General features: G+C 31.2%; 1 protein-coding gene across 2 annotated transcripts in view; it reads left to right on the top strand.

Moving 5' to 3' along the window:
* The first annotated feature begins 2,832 nt into the window (after positions 1–2,832).
* The window catches only part of LOC134719201 (selenocysteine insertion sequence-binding protein 2-like), an 80,559-nt gene continuing 59,227 nt past the window's right edge, over positions 2,833–24,164 (top strand). The window contains exons 1-9 of one of the 2 annotated variants that reach the window (XM_063582210.1): positions 2,833–2,968; positions 7,380–7,531; positions 8,500–8,570; positions 9,646–9,974; positions 11,351–11,444; positions 11,974–12,998; positions 14,215–14,299; positions 15,076–15,341; positions 15,771–15,857. In XM_063582210.1, coding sequence (XP_063438280.1) covers positions 2,933–2,968; positions 7,380–7,531; positions 8,500–8,570; positions 9,646–9,974; positions 11,351–11,444; positions 11,974–12,998; positions 14,215–14,299; positions 15,076–15,341; positions 15,771–15,857 — 2,145 coding nt within the window. In that variant the 5' untranslated portion in view covers positions 2,833–2,932. Of the gene's footprint in view, positions 2,969–7,379; positions 7,532–7,594; positions 7,708–8,499; positions 8,571–9,645; positions 9,975–11,350; positions 11,445–11,973; positions 12,999–14,214; positions 14,300–15,075; positions 15,342–15,770; positions 15,858–24,164 lie in introns of those variants that run through there. The other variant, XM_063582211.1, reaches the window with a different exon arrangement.

Consider the following 24,164-nt stretch of genomic DNA (forward strand, 5'->3'; position numbering starts at 1 on the left):
TTAATCAACAGTATAATGTATTGCCCCTCCCCCTCATCTCGGTCAATGTCAAATTGTGAACTTGTCCTTAAAATTGCTAAAATATATCTTGACATGGGGCATTGGGGGAAGTTCTTATATGAATGCCTCGTAAGGACATTTTCTTCTTCTTCTTATAGCCGCACACAAACGCTAAGGTCACTCCAGTGTTGTTTTAATTTAAATAAGCTAGTACAACATGAAAAGCGTGTTGTTTTTTTGGTGATTATCCTATTAGCTACAGTCGTTGCTAAAAAAGGACGGTAACTCCGACAACGACAACATAAGTTTAAAGTCTAACAAGCATTTCAATAAGTTTAGCCAGGCGTGCGGTCTGTATAGTCTACAAATCTGGCTACTCTTTTCTGCACTCGTCCAATTGCCCGACTTTATCTTAGTCGGTTTTGTGGGTCTGATCAAGTTCCGTGAATACATATTCAACTGAAGGTCTTACTCTTGTTGAATATGTTGCAGCATTAAAGTCAAGATTACTATTTCAAAATGTAATCGATAAGGGCAGCAATCATAGTTTTGATCGTAGTTTTCAATTTATACTTGTTTATATTTTTTCGTTTGTGTTTGTATCATATTTCCCCTCCGGTTTATATGACCCGTTCGTCCTATATTGACTCTTAAAATTTAAATTGAGGGTTATTTATATGGCCTTCCAAATACCGTTTCGATTTCTAACATCAGCAAAGAGACATTCATTGTCGAAATCCAGATCTGGTGTACAAAAGAAATATTGACACCTTATGTTTGTGGCATAATATCCTGGCCACAAGTTATTTATTATCGAATTTATATGAAGATCCATTTTGTTACATCTTGTTCTCAATTTTACTTGGCAATCGCCAGGTGTTATTCCTGCTGTCAATACTAGTGAGGGTTTAACTGAATATTGACATCAAGCATGCACGAAAGAGAGCCCTTTCTTACCAGCAGACACAACATGGTGCCTTCACAAAAAGTACCTAGAGTAAATGTTCTCTCCCAAGGGGATGAGTAATTCAGTGGTTGTCGTTTGTTTATGTGTTACATATTCATTTGTTTTTCGTTCATTTCTTTTACATAAATAAGGCCGTTAGTTTTATCGTTTGAATTGTTTTACATTGTCTTATCGGGGCCTATTATAGCTGACTATGCGGTATGGGCTTTGCTCATTGTTGAAGGCCGTACGGTGACCTATAGTTGTTAATGTCTGTGTCATTTTGGTCTTTTGTTGATGGTTGTCTCATTGACAATCATACCACATCTTCTTTTTTATATTGTCTGAAATTTAATTTCAAGAGTTATTTGGAACACATCTATATATATAGACCTGTTTATAAACAAAAAGTGCAATCTTAAATACTCTTTAAAATGATATTATATTTATAATTTGTGTACTGTTTCGTAGGGGAATTTTGTCCCCTGCGAAATTGTTTCTATACCAAATATTTTTGCAGATTTAAATGTTTCCTATATAGACATTCCAGTTTGTTTATTTTTATACTAGAAAAATATTTTGTTCTGATTGGAGAACCATTGTTTATCGAGAAAGATTAGACAGTACTTCACATATGAAGGTTCAACTCATGTTACGTAGTTGACATTTTGATGCGTTTCGTAGTTGACAATAAAACCGTTTCGTAGTGGACAAAAAGTTTCGTAGTTGACATGAGCCCTATTCTATATTAATATAAATTTAATAAAAATTACACGAAACTAACCCTTGTTATTTGTTTTGCACCGTAATACAATTGAAAAAAAAGAGTAAAACAAGACTGCATGGTAGTGATAGCGTCCACTACGAAACGTTTTTCTCCCATACTTGTTTCGTAGGGGACCGTTTCATAGGGGACAAATTCACATGTTTTATTTTCCCCCCACAATCCCTATATTGCAATAGTAACAAGACTGATTGTATTCATCAAAGCATGTTTTAAGCTGTACACTGATATTTTTTTTATAATTTTAAAATCAGATACTGAAGGAGATTTGACCCGTTTCGTAGTGGTCATTAACAAAAATACGGTATCACTCTGGTCCATTTGATGAGCTCAATTTTTCTTACCAACAATTCAATTGCCGTTATAAAAACATCACTTCTTTTGTAATACCCTAATGTTTATATCTCTTGCAAAAAAAATTACATTGATTTTTTAAAACTGTTTATTAGCAAATGTTAATGACTTCGTTTCGTAGTGGACATTTTGTCAGGGGCACACCTGAAATTAAATGCTAAACCGGCTATTTATTACTGAAATATGTTGGCTCTAAACATACTTTTGAATTATTTAAGAACTTATATTAAGTAAAAATAACAATTATTTCTACATGTTTGACGGTATAAATGTTGAACAGGCGGTCTAGGGACATGCCATCAAGTTTGGTTGTTTTGGACCATTCAGGAATCAATATCTTATCAATCCTTCTAAAAAATAAACTGTTCGGGGGCCTTGCTTAAAAATGTTAAATCTAATTCAAAGTACTGACTGCACAAAAAATTACTTGCAAAGATCAAACACATTTTTTTAAAAGTATCTGGGACGTGAAAAACGCCCATATTTTTTTTCATACCCCCCCCCCCCTTTTTTTTTTCTTCCTAGGTCCCCTTTTTTCTTTACCATGTGACACTTTTTTTTAACCTCCTCAGTAGTATTGCTTAAACTAGCATCGATTTATTCAACTAAAATTAAGAATGTAATCGAGCCATTTAAATCACAATTCAATATGAGACGTTTGTTTACTCTTTACGCACATGGTTTTGTTTATTTACATTTTAGGACAAAATTTTGTCACGTGATATACGCCTCCTTACAACTTCCGCTAATGAACGATAACTTTTGCAACGTAGGAATGCACAGATTCGGCAAAACTGTTTCGTTGTGACAATGAAGAAGATTGCAACACTTAAAAAGATTGAAATTCCATGGCAAAATCTATAAACTTTATCATGGACCACCAGGTTGGTTCAAATACGAAAGCTAAACAATAATATTGCGTAATAGCTAATCCTAAATTATGCTTCATTTGTCTCAGTCTTTGCCCACAAATTGGGCACACACCATCTACAACAGTTTGCCATGAACTGTAACTTTGGAAAAAAAAGAATTCCCTATTTCAAATATGAATCTCTTGTTGCACTACATGTTTAAATAAAGCAAAGTACTGATCTTCAGTATTTGTAAAATAAAAAAAAGACTAACCAAATAAACAACAGAACAGGAAATAAATAAAGGCACTGGCTAGGGTAAAATGGAATGTAACAATAATATAAAAAAAAATATTGTAACATTGGAGACTAATTGCAGGAATCCAGGGTTTTTAATTACGAATGTAACAATGATATTTGGGTCAACAGTTACATTGCGTTATTGTTGCATTAAGGTTCCACAAAAGTCAAAATATAGGACACTTCATCAACACCTAAACATTGTATTTTTTAACCTTTAATGGGGGGGGGGGGGGCTACTGTACCCAAAATCCTGGGCTGATAGTCACGAAAACCCAAGGTCACAAATTTAAATAAATTTACATCACGAAATTAGAAAAAGGATTCCCGGATACATTGCAGCCTTTACTGTTACAATAATGCAACTTAACTGCATGAACTGTAGACCCAGATATTATTGTTACATTTGTAGTTCATCGGTTTTACTTTGATTTGGCATAGCTTAAAACAATCAAATTTTCAGATTTAAAGCATTCTGTATGAATTTATTTAAAAGTTTTAAATAGAAATTATACTGTTTACACCAGCAGCTCATGTGACAAGCCCCTCTAAGGGTCATGTACCCTGTGACAAGCCCTTCTATGGGTCATGTACCAGGGTTCTCACTAAGGATTTTTTAAGGCGAGTCCAGTGACTCGTCATTTTTGGACATGGTGAGTCCAACAGCAAGAAATGATATGTTATTGCACTAAAATGAATTATTTTAGTCTCCATTAAATAACAGAGCTTATAAAATGCTATTAAATTCATTAACTTTGAAACTTTTGCTATAAAAGGATGATACTTGTGTTTAAATGTTTTCATTTTAAACAAAATAGTTCAATCTTGATGCATCTTTGGACTCACAAGTTTTGAAAATGGTGAGTCCAGACAGATTTTCATGAGTCCAGGACTCATGGACTAGCCTAAGTGAGAACCCTGATGTACCCTGTGACAAGCCTCTCTATGGGTCACGTACCCTGTGACAAGCCCCTCTATGGGTCATGTACGGTACCCTGTGACAAGCTCCTCTATGGGTCATGTACCCTGTAACAAGCCCCTCTATGGGTCATGTACCCTGTGAGAAGCTAACATACAGCAGCAGCTCATGTGACTTGTAAGCCTCTCTACGGGTCATGTACCCTGTGAGAAGCTGGCATACAGTAGCAGCTCATGTGACAAACCCCTCTATGCATGCTTTGGGTCATGTACCCTGTCGTGGGAAGCTAGCATTCTCTGATCTGACATTGTACAATGTTGTATCTTTGTGCAGATTTTCCTGAAATTGAAGTATTTAATCCTCATTTTTGGTCCATTCTCGATAATACCGTATAGCAGGTTATTTTTGTGGGTGTAAAATTTCCATATTTATGAACACATGCAATAAGGTAATGAAGGTATACAAAATTTTTTGAAGGAATCAAAACTTATATATATCTAGATTTTACATTGCATGCATTGGTACATATGTACATGTGCACTTTTGAATTTGCAGAATTTATTTTTGCTATTTTGTTCTCTCCACTAAAATAACCAGCTCTATGGTAACTAAATGCAGTTTCTTTATTCACAGTATTCATGCATGGTATATTTAACTTTTGCTCATTTGTAAATTATCAGAATTGCATTTTAGCTTGATACATTAGCTTGATAAAAGCCATTTATTGTTTCTTTTGGCAATTGGTATTTGTCATTGTTTTCATCAGTACCAATTAAAAAGATTATCACCATTGAAACCTACTGGTCCTTTGTGACAGTTACGCAATGTAACTCTGAAAAGAGATCTTCCCCTTTAAGGCCAACTTAAATGATCAATTAGTAGATTTTCATCCAATTTTTTGAAAAAAATGGGGTGGGTGGGAGGATTTTATTTTTTTAATTTTATTTCATATGAAACTCTCGTTACGAGTTTACATACAACGGGGGATATTCTAGATCATTCTAGTGGAAAACAAGCTTGTATAACATGTATAATGTATATTCATGCTGTATAAGGAATCCTACACTATATTTTAAACTCTTAAATAAAAATCCCTGATTGGCAACCACTGTTATACATGTAATTGCCGCTTTAGAAACCTATTTATGGTATACATCAAAAAGAAGAGAAATGCTCTCTTCAGTTGGACTATACCTACACCAAATTTATTTTGCTTTCTAAGCAATGGTTTGTAGTCCCCATAAAATCAATAAAATGTATTGGTACAATTGTATGCAACACAAGAATTATAAGTACAGAATAAAATGTAAACTCAGTGTTGAAAGTACATGTAATTATAATGTAAAACATGAACTCAACCAAAAAGTAGTTGTTGTTTAATGACTAAATTGAGGATATTGGGACAGTTACAGAGGGTGTTTGCTGTTTTCAACAAAAGCAACAGCCATGGGCTTGTAATAATTAAAATGTGTGTTAGTCGACTTTTTTTTCTCAATATACCATCGTAAATCATGCAAGTTCTTGCTTGTGTCAATTTCTTTAATCCAGTAATGCTTTTTGTACCAATTTGATCTACGATTCTTGCGCTTTGGATAACATTCACAGTCCAAATTCCCTGACACAAAGTCATTATATAAATAAGAAAAAAACACGGTTTTTGTTGAGCTTGCAACTTTTGTTGCAGAAAGCTCGACATAGGGATAGTGATCATGGTGATCCGGCGGCGGGGTTAGCTAACTTTTTGAAAGCTTTATATTTTAGATGGTAGAAGACCTGGATGCTTCATACTTTGTATATAGATGCCTCATGTTACGAACTTTCTGTCAGTCACATGACCTCATTTTCATGGTTCAGTGACTACTTGAAAAAAAAGTTCAGATTTTTTGTAATGTTGAATTCTCTCTTATTACATGTATATATAAGTAATAGGATAATTATATTTGGTATGTGTATACCTTGCAAGGTCCTCATGCCCGTCAGACAGTTTTCACTTGACCTCGACCTTATTCCATGGATCAGTGAACAAGGTTTAGTTTTGGTGGTCGAGTCCATATCTCAGATACTATAAGCAATAGGGCTAACTGACAGATGTCATCTGACCTTGACCTCATTTTCATGGTCCAGTGGTTATAGTTAAGTTTTAGTGTTTTGGTCTGTTTTTCTCATACTTTATGCAACAGGTCTACTATATTTGTTGTATAGAATGATTGTAAGGTGCACATGTCTAGCGGGCAGATGTCATCTGACCTTGAACTCATTTTCATGGTTCAGTGGTCAAAGTTAAGTTTTTGGTTTTTTGGTCTCTTTATCCAATACTATAAGCCATAGGTCAACTATATTTGGTCTATAGAAATATTTTATGATCTATACATGTATGTCAGTGCTGCAGGTTTTATTTGACCTTGACCTCATTTTCACGGTTCATTGATCAGTGTTAAGTTTTTGTGTTTTGGTCTATTTTTCTTAAACTATAAGTAATAGGTCAACTATAATTGTTGTATGAAAGCATATGTCTGCCTGGCATGGTTCATCTGACCTTGACCTCATTCTCATGGTTCATTGGTCTTTGTTTAGTTATCTTGGTTAATGTTAAGTTTATGTGACAGTTGTAATAAAGCTTTCAACAGTACTTAGGACTATCAACATAATATCAATGATAAGTAAAGAAGGGGAGACATTTCAGCGTGTGCACTCTTGTCAATTACTTGTGACTACCATGACTACCGTGCCCCAATTTGTGTTCAAGGACAAGGCGTTTTACTCGTTAATCGAATATTTCATGCCCTTCTTGTTATCAATCTCTATTCTCAGTAGATGATGTTGTCATCATAGAGCAGAAGAACATGTCGACTGTATCATTTTCGTTAGATTACTCCAATAAATTCCAAAACGAAATTTGGAGGGGGGGTACGATTTCAGAGGGGTTGGCGGGGATGAAAATCTAGAAATTAATTTTTATTGACCTAAAAAGTTGCCATTGTTGAAATGCAGGTGAGATATATAATTGTTACTTATTAACCAGTCATATCTCTTGCACGTTAAAGACACCCTTGTAGATTTCGAAAAAGAGTAGGCTAATGCTGCTACAAGGCAGTACTCGCACCCACAAAGTGGAAAGGGATGAATATAAGTTGATGATATTTTTTCCAATCCACTATAAATAAATATGTTTAAAAGTAACCTTTCATTGTATTTTTTAAAGTTATCATATTATTTTATTTGCAGGGAAATGATCATGCGGCTGGTTTATCAGCAAATGCAGCAGTATTTATACCTCGTAATTATGGCCCTCCGATTGGGACAGCACCCATACAAACAATACCTACTTATATGACCAACTGCTTTCCATTTGTACAGCCAGATTTTAATGGAAACAGGTAAGATTGGGACAGCACCCATACAGACTATATCTACTTATATGACCAACTGCTTTCCATTTGTACAGCCAGATTTCAATGGAAACAGGTGAGATTGGGACAGCACCCATACAAACTATACCTACTTATATGACCAACTGCTTTCCATTTGTACAGCCAGATTTCAATGGAAACAGGTAAGATTAGGACAGCACCCAAACAACATGAACAAACTATATCTAAGATATGAAGGGTTTGTTAGAACAGGTTTGGTTTATATTTCATCTGTCACTACTTGAAAAGAGATCTTCCAAAAAAATACTACTTCAAATAAAAAACTTTCAAAGAAATGCTTTAATCATGTGACATGTTAATATAAAAGTTTTTTTTATTAAGTTTTAGTTTAGTTTAAACATATTTATTTAGAGTGGATTGGGAAACAAGTTTTGCAACTTATATTAATCCCTCTCCACTTTGCGGGTAAGTTTTAAGTTAGACATTTTGATTTTAATCTTGAGTCTTTAAGGAAGCCATGTGACTTTCATTGTACAAAAAGAAAAGTTAAATAAAATAGGTGAGGGGTTTAAAATGGGGTATGCTGAGAGGAAGAAAGTAATTAAACTCACATACTTTTTTCAAGACAAAATGTTTCTAGAATCTGTCTTTCATGGTGTCAAAATATAGGCTCAATCTGTGGTTAACTGATAAATATAGGCTCAATCTGTGGTTAATTGATAAATATAGGCTCAATCTGTGGTTAACTGATAAATATAGGCTCAATCTGTGGTTAACTGATAAATATAGGCTAAATCTGTGGTTAACTGATAAATATAGGCTAAATCTGTGGTTAACTAATAAATAGACCCACGTTTAAGGTGACCATTATGCACTTACACTGACAGAAGCAATTTCAGAACCCTAAGTCCCTTTATGATTTTGTATTCCATATTAACGGTATTCATATAAAACCAATTTTATTTTATTTTCAGACTTGGTGGAAACCATGGCAACTGGTCCAGACATCAAAGACCAAACAGATTTGGAAATAGAAACAATTCAGGTTTGACATACATTTATATGAAATTTAAAATATGCTAGCATAGTTCTCAAAAAGTAGTGGTCCTAGGGGTTTTGACCAGCCCAATTTTATTATTTTGCAATAGAAATATTGGTTAGGACCACCATATTTACCTCAATGACCTTCAAAAACTCTGATGAACCATCCTAATTCTTTATTTTTACGATCATGTGTTAAATATTTTACCAATTTTCATGTTTTTATAATATAGTTCACATGATATAAGAAAAAAGATATGGTATGATTGCTCATGATTTGTACATTTTCCAAGAAAGTAGAGTATATACGTAGAAACTGAAAGGCAATACAATAAAAAATACATGATCACAAAAATGCCAATAGGACCAAACCCATGAGATGTATTTCCCTTAATTCCAGAATAATGAGCATTACCAATTGTACATACATGACTTACATGTCAAAACTTTTAGAAAGATTCTAAAGGAGTTATTGTCCAGAAATGACAAGTTTTACCATTTTTTTTTCATTTTGCATACTACAATGTACATGTATCATGAAAAATATGATATTTAGAGATAAAAAAAAAATCAGCTATACGTCCTTTGATTTAAATCATACTACATTGTACATGTACTAGAAAAATAAATAAACACTTTTAATTACAAAAATGATCAGCCAGACAAGATCTATTAAAAAGTAAAATTGTTTTGAGCAAAATCTTAAGAAGATTGAGAGAAACTTAAGAGACTAAAAGATCAGTAATACAAGATCAACAAATAAGAGATTGTTGTCTTGAATGTCTACAATGTTTGACAGATAGACCATTGTGAATGTGATAGACTCATAAAGACCTTGTGGTTTCATTTTTTTGCCAAAATTTTTAATTACTACTGACATGAAGGTTCTGATATAACTGTCTTTAAAAATTTTGATTCAAAATCCTGTATATAACAACCATTCATATTTGATAAAGGGTGGCATATAGAATGAATCTTTTATAATTTGATATCTTTAGTTTAACTTTTATCTCGTAAACTTTCAACCTATGGTTTAATCATGATAAGGAAGTTATGTTAGATTTTTTTTATTATTTCAGGTCACCATGGAAACAGATTTCCTACTCCAAACAAATTTTCAGAACCACCATTGTTCCCTTTCACCTCACCACCACCTCCTCAAGATCCATATTACAATCAGTACATGCCACCTCCAAATAATTATCTCATCAATAATATGACATCACTTCCTGTCATGCCCAGTGAGGGTGAAAATGATATCAACAGCAATAATTACTCATCAAATAGCAGACGCAGACGAAATCAAAGAGACAAAAACAGTAACAATAATAATAATAATGTATGGAGATCTAACGAGAGTATCGGAACAGACGATAGTGGGAGGAAAACAGAGAGTTCTAATAGACAGGTAACATAACATACAGAGAGTTCTAATAGACAGGTAACATAACAAACAGAGAGTTCTAATAGACAGGTAACATAACATACAGAGAGTTCTAATAGACAGGTAACATAACATACAGAGAGTTATAATAGACAGGTAACATTACTAAACAAAGTTCTAATAGACAGGTAACATAACAAACAGAGTTCTAAAAGACAGGTAACATAACAAACAGAGAGTTCTAATAGACAGGTAACATAACAAACAGAGAGTTCTAATAGACAGGTAACATAACAAACAGAGTTCTAATAGACAGATAACATAACATACAGAGAGTTCTAATAGACAGGTAACATAACAAACACAGAGTTCTAATAGACAGGTAACATAACAAACAGAGAGTTCTAATAGACAGGTAACATAACATAGAGAGTTCTAATAGACAGGTACCATAACAGAGAGTTCTAATAGACAGGTAACATAACAAACAGAGTTCTAATAGACAGGTAACACAACAAACAGAGAGTTCTAATAGACAGGTAACATAACAGAGAGAGTTCTAATAGACAGGTAACATAACAGAGAGTTCTAATAGACAGGTAACATAACATACAGAGAGTTCTAATAGACAGGTAACATAACATACACAGAGTTCTAATAGACAGGTAACATAACAGAGAGTTCTAATAGACAGGTAACATAACAATCGAAGAGTTCTAATAGACAGGTAACATAACAATCGAAGAGTTCTAATAGACAGGTAACATAACAAACAGAGAGTTCTAATAGACAGGTAACATAACAATAGAGAGTTCTAATAGACAGGTAACATAACATACAGAGAGTTGTAATAGACAGGTAACATAGCTAAACAGAGTTCTAATAGACAGGTAACATAATTAAACAGAGAGTTCTAATAGACAGGTAACATAACTACAAAGAGAGTTCTAAAAAACAGGTAACATAAAATACAGAGTTCTAATAGACAGGTAGCATAACAAACAGAGAGTTCTAATAGATTGGCACTCACACCACATCTTCCTATATCTAGATTAAATATTTAAAAAATCTGGTTAAATTTACAGCTAGCCAAGTTTTTCTTTGAACAATTAGTAGCATTGGTAAAGCAAGTGCCATAACTCATGTAGGACTAATGTTATATTGAACACAAATTAACCATAATTATGTCATGAGATGAAATCCATCGATATAATGCAAGGATATCAAAAAGACTTGGCCTCAATTTTTGTCATTAATGTTAATTCAATGTTAAAAACTTGCTCTGAGGACTCGGTTAAGTAGCTTGAATTGATTGAATGATTAAATCATTAACTAAACATTATAATACACAAAAACTAGTTACAGATGACTTTTAAGAAGTGTTCTTTGGTTTTTTTCAGCGAAGAAGAACCAATTCAGGCAAAAAGGGAGGAGCTAAGAATGATTCTCCAAGAGCTCCTGTTTTAGTTCTGTATGAGCGGGAAATACAAACAGGTTTGATATGATTCTTTTAGGGAATTATTTACTCCATTAAAAAACAAATTGATTAAGAAAAAAACTAAAAAATGGTGGTATAAAGAAATTAGTAGATGTGGTATTATTGCAAATAAGACAACCATCCAAGTCATAATGTGTTAAAAATAAACAAATATAGATCAAAGTACGGCCTTCGACACATAGCTGTGACTCACTTAGAATAGCAAGCTTTAAAAGGCCTAAAAAGAAATTTCTAGTGTTAAACAATTCAAACAGGAAAACCAACATTTATAACTGTCTAATCTAAGTAATATAAAAAAAACAGTAACACTAAGAAACCACATCAACCAATGACAACCACTAAGCAACAAATTATACTAAAATGAAAAATTGTATTAGCAGGATTAGTTCATTTACAAGGAAAAACATAATTGTTCTCCAGATTTTTTGATGTTGAACTTCAGTTGAGTTATTTTAATTACATAATTAAGAAAAAAGAATTCTGGTTAAATATTATATTGATAAATAGCATTTGATTATTTTGTAGATTTTTCTGAGAACTTTGCCTATAAGACTTTAGAAGAGCACCCTAGTTCATTATATCGTAAATCACATAGAAGAAATATACATGACAATAGAGATCTCAATTCAGACAGTGGTTACTCAAGTCCACTTCATAAGAGAAACCAGATAACTATTGGAACTCAATCTGATTCTACACTGTCAACGAAAATGACCTCTAATTCTATCCAATCAGATGATCCATCTATAGTTCATGCTGCAACTGTTCCGCAGCAAAAGTTTTCCTATGCTTTCATTGCTCAAAAAGAACCTAGTCCAAGACCTGTGATAAACCAAGATAATCAGAATAGTGCAGAAAACTTAAAAACAGGACAACAAAAATCAACAAATAATCAAAACAGAAACAAACCAAATCCTGGAAACAGATCACATGATTCTCAATTAGCCAATAGAAACACTTCTAATCCTGGAAACAGATCACATGACTCTCAATTAGCCAATAGAAACACTTCTAATACATATGATTTAAATAATCAACATATCAACAAACAAGCCAACAAAAAATCAGAAGTAAGGAATAAATTTCAGGGAGACATACAAACAAAACAAAATCAGGTGAGAAAGACAGGAAAGACAAACTCTGATGAAGAAACAAGAGGCTTCTCCAGGAAAGGAACTACTTCAATAGATGAAAATGACTATGGATTTTCAAGGACTAAAAATTTACGCAGTGAAAGAAATCAATTACATGAATCAAACTTTAATAAAAACAATCTGCAGGAGGGGAATAAGAATGAAACGGGACAGAATTTAGAAACAGAAGGTGAGAGTGGAACACAGGGCAAAAAGAAACGTAGACGACGAAGAAAACGGAAAAAGAAGAACCCAGATGACCCAGCAGATTCTCAAGATGAGGCTGAATATGAACCACAACAGGAAGTGGAACTACATTTTGAAGATGTGGAAGAATTCCCTGACTTGAGTAGTGCTAAAGCTTTAAACAATAAGTCTTCAGGAGTAGGAATATCTTATAGTGCCATTTTACAGACTGTAAGTTTGGATTTTTAGCCAGCTATCAATGTTGGTTATTTTGATTTTTAGCCAGATATTCTAATTATACATCTGGCTTATGATGATGATGCTCTAGTAGTCCATTAGTCCATAGATAGTATTTGAAAAATAATTGGTCAAAACATGTATGGCATAAACATTGTAATAGTATGATCTAAGGGAGATAATTCAACAATAATTTGCATTAGTATTTCTACATGATGTGAAATATTCACTTCTTCTAAATTTAAAGTGCAAAACTTAAAAAAATAATGGCTCTTATCATACCTCATCCTTAAACTTTTTATATTCATGTGATTTTGGGCCAACTCATTAACAAAATCAGACCTCCAGTTTAAGTTTGAGAGCAAGTCTGACAAAAAGTGACAATCTGACAAAGCTCCCTCAAAGGTTTGATATTTAACATTGTTCAAATGTCTGAGCTAACTAAAGTTACATTTTGACAACCAAAAGATTGATTGCACTTGTTTAAATGTCTTCTGTCATGAACACTGTCACATAAATATACAATACATTTATATAGATATAGGAAGATGTGGTGTGAGTGCAACTCTCCATCCAAATAACAATTTAAAAAGTAAACCATTATAGGTTAAAGTACGGCCTTCAACACGGAACCTTGGCTCACATCGAATACGTGTGTTTGCTGTCGAAAAAATGTAAAATGTATTTGTATGAGCTTTAGAAACAGGACAAAACATGGAGTCTATGCTGAGCTTTTCTCTTGTTTCGTAGCAAGTACAAATGCAATTCATATTTTCCAACAATGTACATATATTGTGTTTATGCTGAAATTACTCCAAACACTTGAAACTTTAGTTATTAATATAAATCATTGTCTCTAAATTCTTAAAGAAATGAACATAATTGAAAGGTGAACTGCAAAAAGAACACCAAAATGAACTGGTTAGGAAACAGAAATATTCATATAATGGCTTGCTCAACATGGAAGTGGGGTAACAGAAGACTTTATTCGTACATGTACAAATAAAGCAAAAATTATTTGTATACCTGTTATTCATGTTATTTGTATACCTGTTATTCATGTTATTTGTATACCTGTTATTCATGTTATTTGTGTAGAAGTTGACTAGACTGCACAATAATTTGAATTAGGAACAGACATGACAGAAAACATTTAAATAATTTGTTTGGCAAAAAATTTATAAATAACTTTGTGTTGATTTCTTTCCAGGTGCCTGTTAGCAGGCCTTCTTTAGTAGAGACAAATAAAACAAGTTCCTCTGAAGATTCTCCAAGGAAAGATAACTCTAGTCTGGGTAAGATAAGTTAAAGATGCTACCTTTACATAAGTTATTATTTTTTCATAACGTGAAGGATGATGCCACCCTTGCATTCCTTAATCTTTTATAACAATATAAGGCAGGTTCATAAAGAGGTTGTCAATGGAACCACATTACTTGTTATTTTAAGTATGCACTTCGGCTGTTGTCTGCTCTATGGTCGGGTGGTTGTCGCTTTGACATATTCACCATTTCCTTTCTCAATTTTACATCTTTATAAGCCTGTCTTTAAACTACATTTGAAAAAAATGAACTGGAATCGCAATACGGTAGTGCTGTTGTTTGATCTAAAGGACCATTACAGTAATAGATTGAAGCTATTACTAAGACAATAAAAATGGTGCTTATTGTAAAATTCGATTTTCATTCCAATACAAGTTTTATGGTTGGTCATTTCTTTGTTCAATGTACAAGTGTTGTATACAAAATTAAACCCCATGACCTTTGAACCCTTTATAGACAGGATTAACTGTAATCTTGTACTTTGTTCACTTCATATTTTGCTTTTATTCCCAATTATTTTTGAGATTTTGTTTATTAAAATAATCATAGACCTTGCCATTTCTTTATACACTGGAAGTTATTAGGTATAAATTATGAAGTTTTGCAAACAGAATCTCTAGTTTTACATGAAATAATTATCTCTTACAAAAGATCATTATAATTATACTTCACCATTTGGTAATGTGCTGGGAGGAGTTAGATAATATATCAATGTGTAAGCTTTGGTCCTGTAGTTTCTAATATTACAGAGGACAAAGGAACAAGAGCCAGTAGACGAAGAAGGAAGAGGAAAGATATACTCAACACAGCAGCTGAGAATGAACTGGCTGAGATAGGTCTAGAACAGCAAATGCTAAAAGAACAATGTCTAAAAACCACAGGACAAAAAAGTAACAAAGAAGAGAAAGGACAGACACCAGGAATATTGAAAGTTAATCCAAAAACTCAGAATTCTGGGAAAAAATCAAAACAAAATATATCATTAGATCTTGGGGCAGTAATTGATGCGCTAGAGGTAATTCAGTAATAAGGATTGCTTAGACATGTCTATAACTCATGCTTTCAAATCATTTCACTAGTTCCCAGCCTATGATGGGTTGGAGGTAGTTCACTAATACATATTGCTTAGACATGTCTATAACTCATGCTTTCAAATCATTTCACTAGTTCCCAGCCTATGTTGTGTTTCTGTAAATTCCTTTTTTTCATTTATCTGTAATCAGTCTATAGTAAACATGACAAACAAATTTGACAACATTGAAAGCTGTACAGATTTTTTTACAACTTATGATTAAGAAACATTAGCATAGGGTTCCATCAAAGAGATTGGAAGAGATGTGTTCTGGAAATTAATCCTTTAAAACCCATCTTTATATTCTGTTGTTTTTATTGCTTAGTAAAAAATGAACCAACAGATTAATCAAAATACAATTTGTTTTTGCAGCAAAAAAAGACGACAATTAGCTTAACATCTGCCGCTAGGATAGAACAAAAAGTCAAAACAGAACAACCAAAGAAAAAAGAAGTACAGGTAAGCCAATTAGTACTTCTTTGTCCAACTGTATCAAAATATGAACAGAAAAGGGAAAAGGGGGCTTAAGCTGCAAACAGACACAATATGACATATTACTGGGGATTCATTTATTTTTAGTTGTGACCAACTTTCATTGATTAAGGAAAACTTAGATGTTCGTGGATGTTTAATTTGTGGCATTGCCGAAGTCTTAATACAAGCAAATAGAAAATTTCTTGTTTCGCTTAAGCCTGTACCACAAAATACATAAAATTTGGTATCCAACAAATAATAATGGATGCACAGTAGACACAATAAAAGTTTCACATCTTAGTAGTATTTGTGTAAGAAACTTCTATAATTTGAATGCTTAATTTTGTAATTATACCCCCGCTTTAAAAAAGGGGGGGTATACTGTTTTACCTATGTCTGTCAGTCCGTCCGTCTGTTAATCCGTCCGTCCTATGAATATTTTTCGTCGCATTTTTCTCAGGAACTACAATACAAGGATTTCTTAAATTTGGTTTCAGGGTTTATCTATTAAAGTCAGCTATACAGTGTGATGCGTTTTCAGATTGATCACTTGACAACTTCCTGTTTACCGAACACTTGTATGATTTTACAAATGATAGCGAAGTTGAAAATTTTAGTTAATTTTTCTCAGGAACTAAAATACAAGGATTTCTGAAATTTGGTTTCAGGATTTATATAAGTCCTGAAATTTGGTTTCAGGATTTATATAAGTCAGCTATACCGTGTGATGCGTTTTCAGATTCATCACTCAACAACTTCCTGTTTACCGAACACTTGCATATTTTTACACTATTAATATTATCCACTTGCGGCAGGGGTATCATCAGTGAGCAGTTGCTCGCAGTTACTTGTTATATTACATTTAAAAGCATTGAACAAGGCACAAACTTGCAACTGTTTAAACCTTGTACAACCCAACAAAATTACAATTGGAATTTTGAATGAATCTTTTATTGGTTTTCCATATATTTGATGTTGTCATGGATTACAGTCACAGATGTTATATTCTAAAATAAGTCAAAATTACATAATTATATGATACTAGTATGTAATGTCATGTCAAAATTACACAATCATATGATACTAGTATGTAATGTCATGTCAAAATTACACAATCATATGATACTAGTATGTAATGTCATGTCAAAATTACACAATCATATGATACTAGTATGTAATGTCAAGTCAAAATTACACAATCATATGATACTTGTATGTAATGTCATGTCAAAATTACACAATCATATGATACTAGTATGTAATGTCAAGTCAAAATTACACAATCATATGATACTTGTATGTAATGTCAAGTCAAAATTACACAATCATATGATACTAGTATGTAATGTCATGTCAAAATTACACAATCATATGATACTAGTATGTAATGTCATGTCAAAATTACACAATCATATGATACTTGTATGTAATGTCATGTCAAAATTACACAATCATATGATACTAGTATGTAATGTCAAGTCAAAATTACACAATCATATGATACTTGTATGTAATGTCATGTCAAAATTACACAATCATATGATACTAGTATGTAATGTCATGTCAAAATTACACAATCATATGATACCTGTATGTAATGTCATGTCAAAATTACACAATCATATGATACCTGTATGTAATGTCATGTCAAAATTACACAATCATATGATACTAGTATGTAATGTCATGTCAAAATTACACAATCATATGATACTTGTATGTAATGTCAAGTCAAAATTACACAATCATATGATACTTGTATGTAATGTCAAGTCAAAATTACACAATCATATGATACTAGTATGTAATGTCATGTCAAAATTACACAATCATATGATACTTGTATGTAATGTCATGTCAAAATTACACAATCATATGATACTTGTATGTAATGTCAAGTCAAAATTACACAATCATATGATACTAGTATGTAATGTCATGTCAAAATTACACAATCATATGATACTAGTATGTAATGTCATGTCAAAATTACACAATCATATGATACTAGTATGTAATGTCAAGTCAAAATTACACAATCATATGATACTTGTATGTAATGTCATGTCAAAATTACACAATCATATGATACTAGTATGTAATGTCAAGTCAAAATTACACAATCATATGATACTAGTATGTAATGTCAAGTCAAAATTACACAATCATATGATACTAGTATGTAATGTCATGTCAAAATTACACAATCATATGATACTAGTATGTAATGTCATGTCAAAATTACACAATCATATGATACTTGTATGTAATGTCATGTCAAAATTACACAATCATATGATACTTGTATGTAATGTCATGTCAAAATTACACAATCATATGATACTAGTATGTAATGTCAAGTCAAAATTACACAATCATATGATACTAGTATGTAATGTCAAGTCAAAATTACACAATCATATGATACTAGTATGTAATGTCATGTCAAAATTACACAATCATATGATACTAGTATGTAATGTCATGTCAAAATTACACAATCATATGATACGTGTATGTAATGTCATGTCAAAATTACACAATCATATGATACGTGTATGTAATGTCATGTCAAAATTACACAATCATATGATACGTGTATGTAATGTCAAGTCAAAATTACACAATCATATGATACTAGTATGTAATGTCATGTCAAAATTACACAATCATATGATACCTGTATGTAATGTCATGTCAAAATTACACAATCATATGATACTAGTATGTAATGTCATGTCAAAATTACACAATCATATGATACTTGTATGTAATGTCAAGTCAAAATTACACAATCATATGATACTTGTATGTAATGTCAAGTCAAAATTACACAATCATATGATACCTGTATGTAATGTCATGTCAAAATTACACAATCATATGATACCTGTATGTAATGTCATGTCAAAATTACACAATCATATGATACTAGTATGTAATGTCAAGTCAAAATTACACAATCATATGATACTAGTATGTAATGTCAAGTCAAAATTACACAATCATATGATACTTGTATGTAATGTCAAGTCAAAATTACACAATCATATGATACTTGTATGTAATGTCATGTCAAAATTACATAATCATATGATACTTGTATGTAATGTCATGTCAAAATTACACAATCATATGATACTAGTATGTAATGTCAAGTCAAAATTACACAATCATATGATACTAGTATGTAATGTCAAGTCAAAATTACACAATCATATGATACCTGTATGTAATGTCATGTCAAAATTACATAATCATATGATACTTGTATGTAATGTCATGTCAAAATTACACAATCATATGATACCTGTATGTAATGTCATGTCAAAATTACACAATCATATGATACTAGTATGTAATGTCAAGTCAAAATTACACAATCATATGATACTTGTATGTAATGTCATGTCAAAATTACACAATCATATGATACTAGTATGTAATGTCAAGTCAAAATTACACAATCATATGATACCTGTATGTAATGTCATGTCAAAATTACACAATCATATGATACTTGTATGTAATGTCAAGTCAAAATTACACAATCATATGATACTAGTATGTAATGTCATGTCAAAATTACACAATCATATGATACTAGTATGTAATGTCATGTCAAAATTACACAATCATATGATACTTGTATGTAATGTCATGTCAAAATTACACAATCATATGATACTAGTATGTAATGTCAAGTCAAAATTACACAATCATATGATACCTGTATGTAATGTCATGTCAAAATTACATAATCATATGATACTTGTATGTAATGTCATGTCAAAATTACATAATCATATGATACTTGTATGTAATGTCAAGTCAAAATTACACAATCATATGATACTTGTATGTAATGTCATGTCAAAATTACATAATCATATGATACTTGTATGTAATGTCATGTCAAAATTACACAATCATATGATACTAGTATGTAATGTCATGTCAAAATTACACAATCATATGATACCTGTATGTAATGTCATGTCAAAATTACACAATCATATGATACTAGTATGTAATGTCAAGTCAAAATTACACAATCATATGATACTTGTATGTAATGTCATGTCAAAATTACACAATCATATGATACTAGTATGTAATGTCAAGTCAAAATTACACAATCATATGATACCTGTATGTAATGTCATGTCAAAATTACACAATCATATGATACTTGTATGTAATGTCAAGTCAAAATTACACAATCATATGATACTAGTATGTAATGTCATCTCAAAATTACACAATCATATGATACTAGTATGTAATGTCATGTCAAAATTACACAATCATATGATACTTGTATGTAATGTCATGTCAAAATTACACAATCATATGATACTAGTATGTAATGTCAAGTCAAAATTACACAATCATATGATACTTGTATGTAATGTCATGTCAAAATTACACAATCATATGATACTAGTATGTAATGTCATGTCAAAATTACACAATCATATGATACCTGTATGTAATGTCATGTCAAAATTACACAATCATATGATACCTGTATGTAATGTCATGTCAAAATTACACAATCATATGATACTAGTATGTAATGTCATGTCAAAATTACACAATCATATGATACTTGTATGTAATGTCAAGTCAAAATTACACAATCATATGATACTTGTATGTAATGTCATGTCAAAATTACACAATCATATGATACTTGTATGTAATGTCATGTCAAAATTACACAATCATATGATACTAGTATGTAATGTCAAGTCAAAATTACACAATCATATGATACTAGTATGTAATGTCAAGTCAAAATTACACAATCATATGATACTAGTATGTAATGTCATGTCAAAATTACACAATCATATGATACTAGTATGTAATGTCATGTCAAAATTACACAATCATATGATACGTGTATGTAATGTCATGTCAAAATTACACAATCATATGATACGTGTATGTAATGTCAAGTCAAAATTACACAATCATATGATACGTGTATGTAATGTCAAGTCAAAATTACACAATCATATGATACTAGTATGTAATGTCATGTCAAAATTACACAATCATATGATACCTGTATGTAATGTCATGTCAAAATTACACAATCATATGATACTAGTATGTAATGTCATGTCAAAATTACACAATCATATGATACTTGTATGTAATGTCAAGTCAAAATTACACAATCATATGATACTTGTATGTAATGTCAAGTCAAAATTACACAATCATATGATACCTGTATGTAATGTCATGTCAAAATTACACAATCATATGATACCTGTATGTAATGTCATGTCAAAATTACACAATCATATGATACTAGTATGTAATGTCAAGTCAAAATTACACAATCATATGATACTAGTATGTAATGTCAAGTCAAAATTACACAATCATATGATACTTGTATGTAATGTCAAGTCAAAATTACACAATCATATGATACTTGTATGTAATGTCATGTCAAAATTACATAATCATATGATACTTGTATGTAATGTCATGTCAAAATTACACAATCATATGATACTAGTATGTAATGTCAAGTCAAAATTACACAATCATATGATACTAGTATGTAATGTCAAGTCAAAATTACACAATCATATGATACCTGTATGTAATGTCATGTCAAAATTACATAATCATATGATACCTGTATGTAATGTCATGTCAAAATTACACAATCATATGATACCTGTATGTAATGTCATGTCAAAATTACACAATCATATGATACTAGTATGTAATGTCAAGTCAAAATTACACAATCATATGATACTTGTATGTAATGTCATGTCAAAATTACACAATCATATGATACTAGTATGTAATGTCAAGTCAAAATTACACAATCATATGATACCTGTATGTAATGTCATGTCAAAATTACACAATCATATGATACTTGTATGTAATGTCAAGTCAAAATTACACAATCATATGATACTAGTATGTAATGTCAAGTCAAAATTACACAATCATATGATACTAGTATGTAATGTCAAGTCAAAATTACACAATCATATGATACTAGTATGTAATGTCAAGTCAAAATTACACAATCATATGATACTAGTATGTAATGTCAAGTCAAAATTACACAATCATATGATACCTGTATGTAATGTCATGTCAAAATTACATAATCATATGATACTTGTATGTAATGTCATGTCAAAATTACACAATCATATGATACCTGTATGTAATGTCATGTCAAAATTACACAATCATATGATACTAGTATGTAATGTCAAGTCAAAATTACACAATCATATGATACTTGTATGTAATGTCATGTCAAAATTACACAATCATATGATACTAGTATGTAATGTCAAGTCAAAATTACACAATCATATGATACCTGTATGTAATGTCATGTCAAAATTACACAATCATATGATACTTGTATGTAATGTCAAGTCAAAATTACACAATCATATGATACTAGTATGTAATGTCAAGTCAAAATTACACAATCATATGATACTAGTATGTAATGTCAAGTCAAAATTACACAATCATATGATACTTGTATGTAATGTCAAGTCAAAATTACACAATCATATGATACTTGTATGTAATGTCAAGTCAAAATTACACAATCATATGATACTTGTATGTAATGTCAAGTCAAAATTACACAATCATATGATACCTGTATGTAATGTCATGTCAAAATTACACAATCATATGATACCTGTATGTAATGTCATGTCAAAATTACACAATCATATGATACTAGTATGTAATGTCAAGTCAAAATTACACAATCATATGATACCTGTATGTAATGTCATGTCAAAATTACACAATCATATGATACCTGTATGTAATGTCATGTCAAAATTACACAATCATATGATACCAGTATGTAATGTCAAGTCAAAATTACACAATCATATGATACCTGTATGTAATGTCAAGTCAAAATTACACAATCATATGATACTAGTATGTAATGTCATGTCAAAATTACACAATCATATGATACTTGTATGTAATGTCATGTCAAAATTACACAATCATATGATACTAGTATGTAATGTCAAGTCAAAATTACACAATCATATGATACTTGTATGTAATGTCATGTCAAAATTACACAATCATATGATACCTGTATGTAATGTCATGTCAAAATTACATAATCATATGATACTTGTATGTAATGTCATGTCAAAATTACACAATCATATGATACTAGTATGTAATGTCAAGTCAAAATTACACAATCATATGATACTAGTATGTAATGTCATGTCAAAATTACACAATCATATGATACTTGTATGTAATGTCATGTCAAAATTACACAATCATATGATACTTGTATGTAATGTCATGTCAAAATTACACAATCATATGATACTAGTATGTAATGTCAAGTCAAAATTACACAATCATATGATACTAGTATGTAATGTCATGTCAAAATTACACAATCATATGATACTAGTATGTAATGTCAAGTCAAAATTACATAATCATATGATACTTGTATGTAATGTCATGTCAAAATTACACAATCATATGATACCTGTATGTAATGTCATGTCAAAATTACACAATCATATGATACCTGTATGTAATGTCATGTCAAAATTACACAATCATATGATACTAGTATGTAATGTCAAGTCAAAATTACACAATCATATGATACTTGTATGTAATGTCATGTCAAAATTACACAATCATATGATACTAGTATGTAATGTCAAGTCAAAATTACACAATCATATGATACCTGTATGTAATGTCATGTCAAAATTACACAATCATATGATACTTGTATGTAATGTCAAGTCAAAATTACACAATCATATGATACCTGTATGTAATGTCAAGTCAAAATTACACAATCATATGATACTAGTATGTAATGTCAAGTCAAAATTACACAATCATATGATACCTGTATGTAATGTCATGTCAAAATTACACAATCATATGATACTTGTATGTAATGTCAAGTCAAAATTACACAATCATATGATACTTGTATGTAATGTCATGTCAAAATTACACAATCATATGATACTTGTATGTAATGTCAAGTCAAAATTACACAATCATATGATACTTGTATGTAATGTCATGTCAAAATTACACAATCATATGATACTAGTATGTAATGTCAAGTCAAAATTACACAATCATATGATACTTGTATGTAATGTCATGTCAAAATTACACAATCATATGATACTAGTATGTAATGTCAAGTCAAAATTACACAATCATATGATACTAGTATGTAATGTCAAGTCAAAATTA

This window comes from Mytilus trossulus, chromosome 5 (genome assembly GCF_036588685.1).
Source record: "Mytilus trossulus isolate FHL-02 chromosome 5, PNRI_Mtr1.1.1.hap1, whole genome shotgun sequence".
In the NCBI taxonomy this organism is placed as follows: domain Eukaryota; kingdom Metazoa; phylum Mollusca; class Bivalvia; order Mytilida; family Mytilidae; genus Mytilus; species Mytilus trossulus.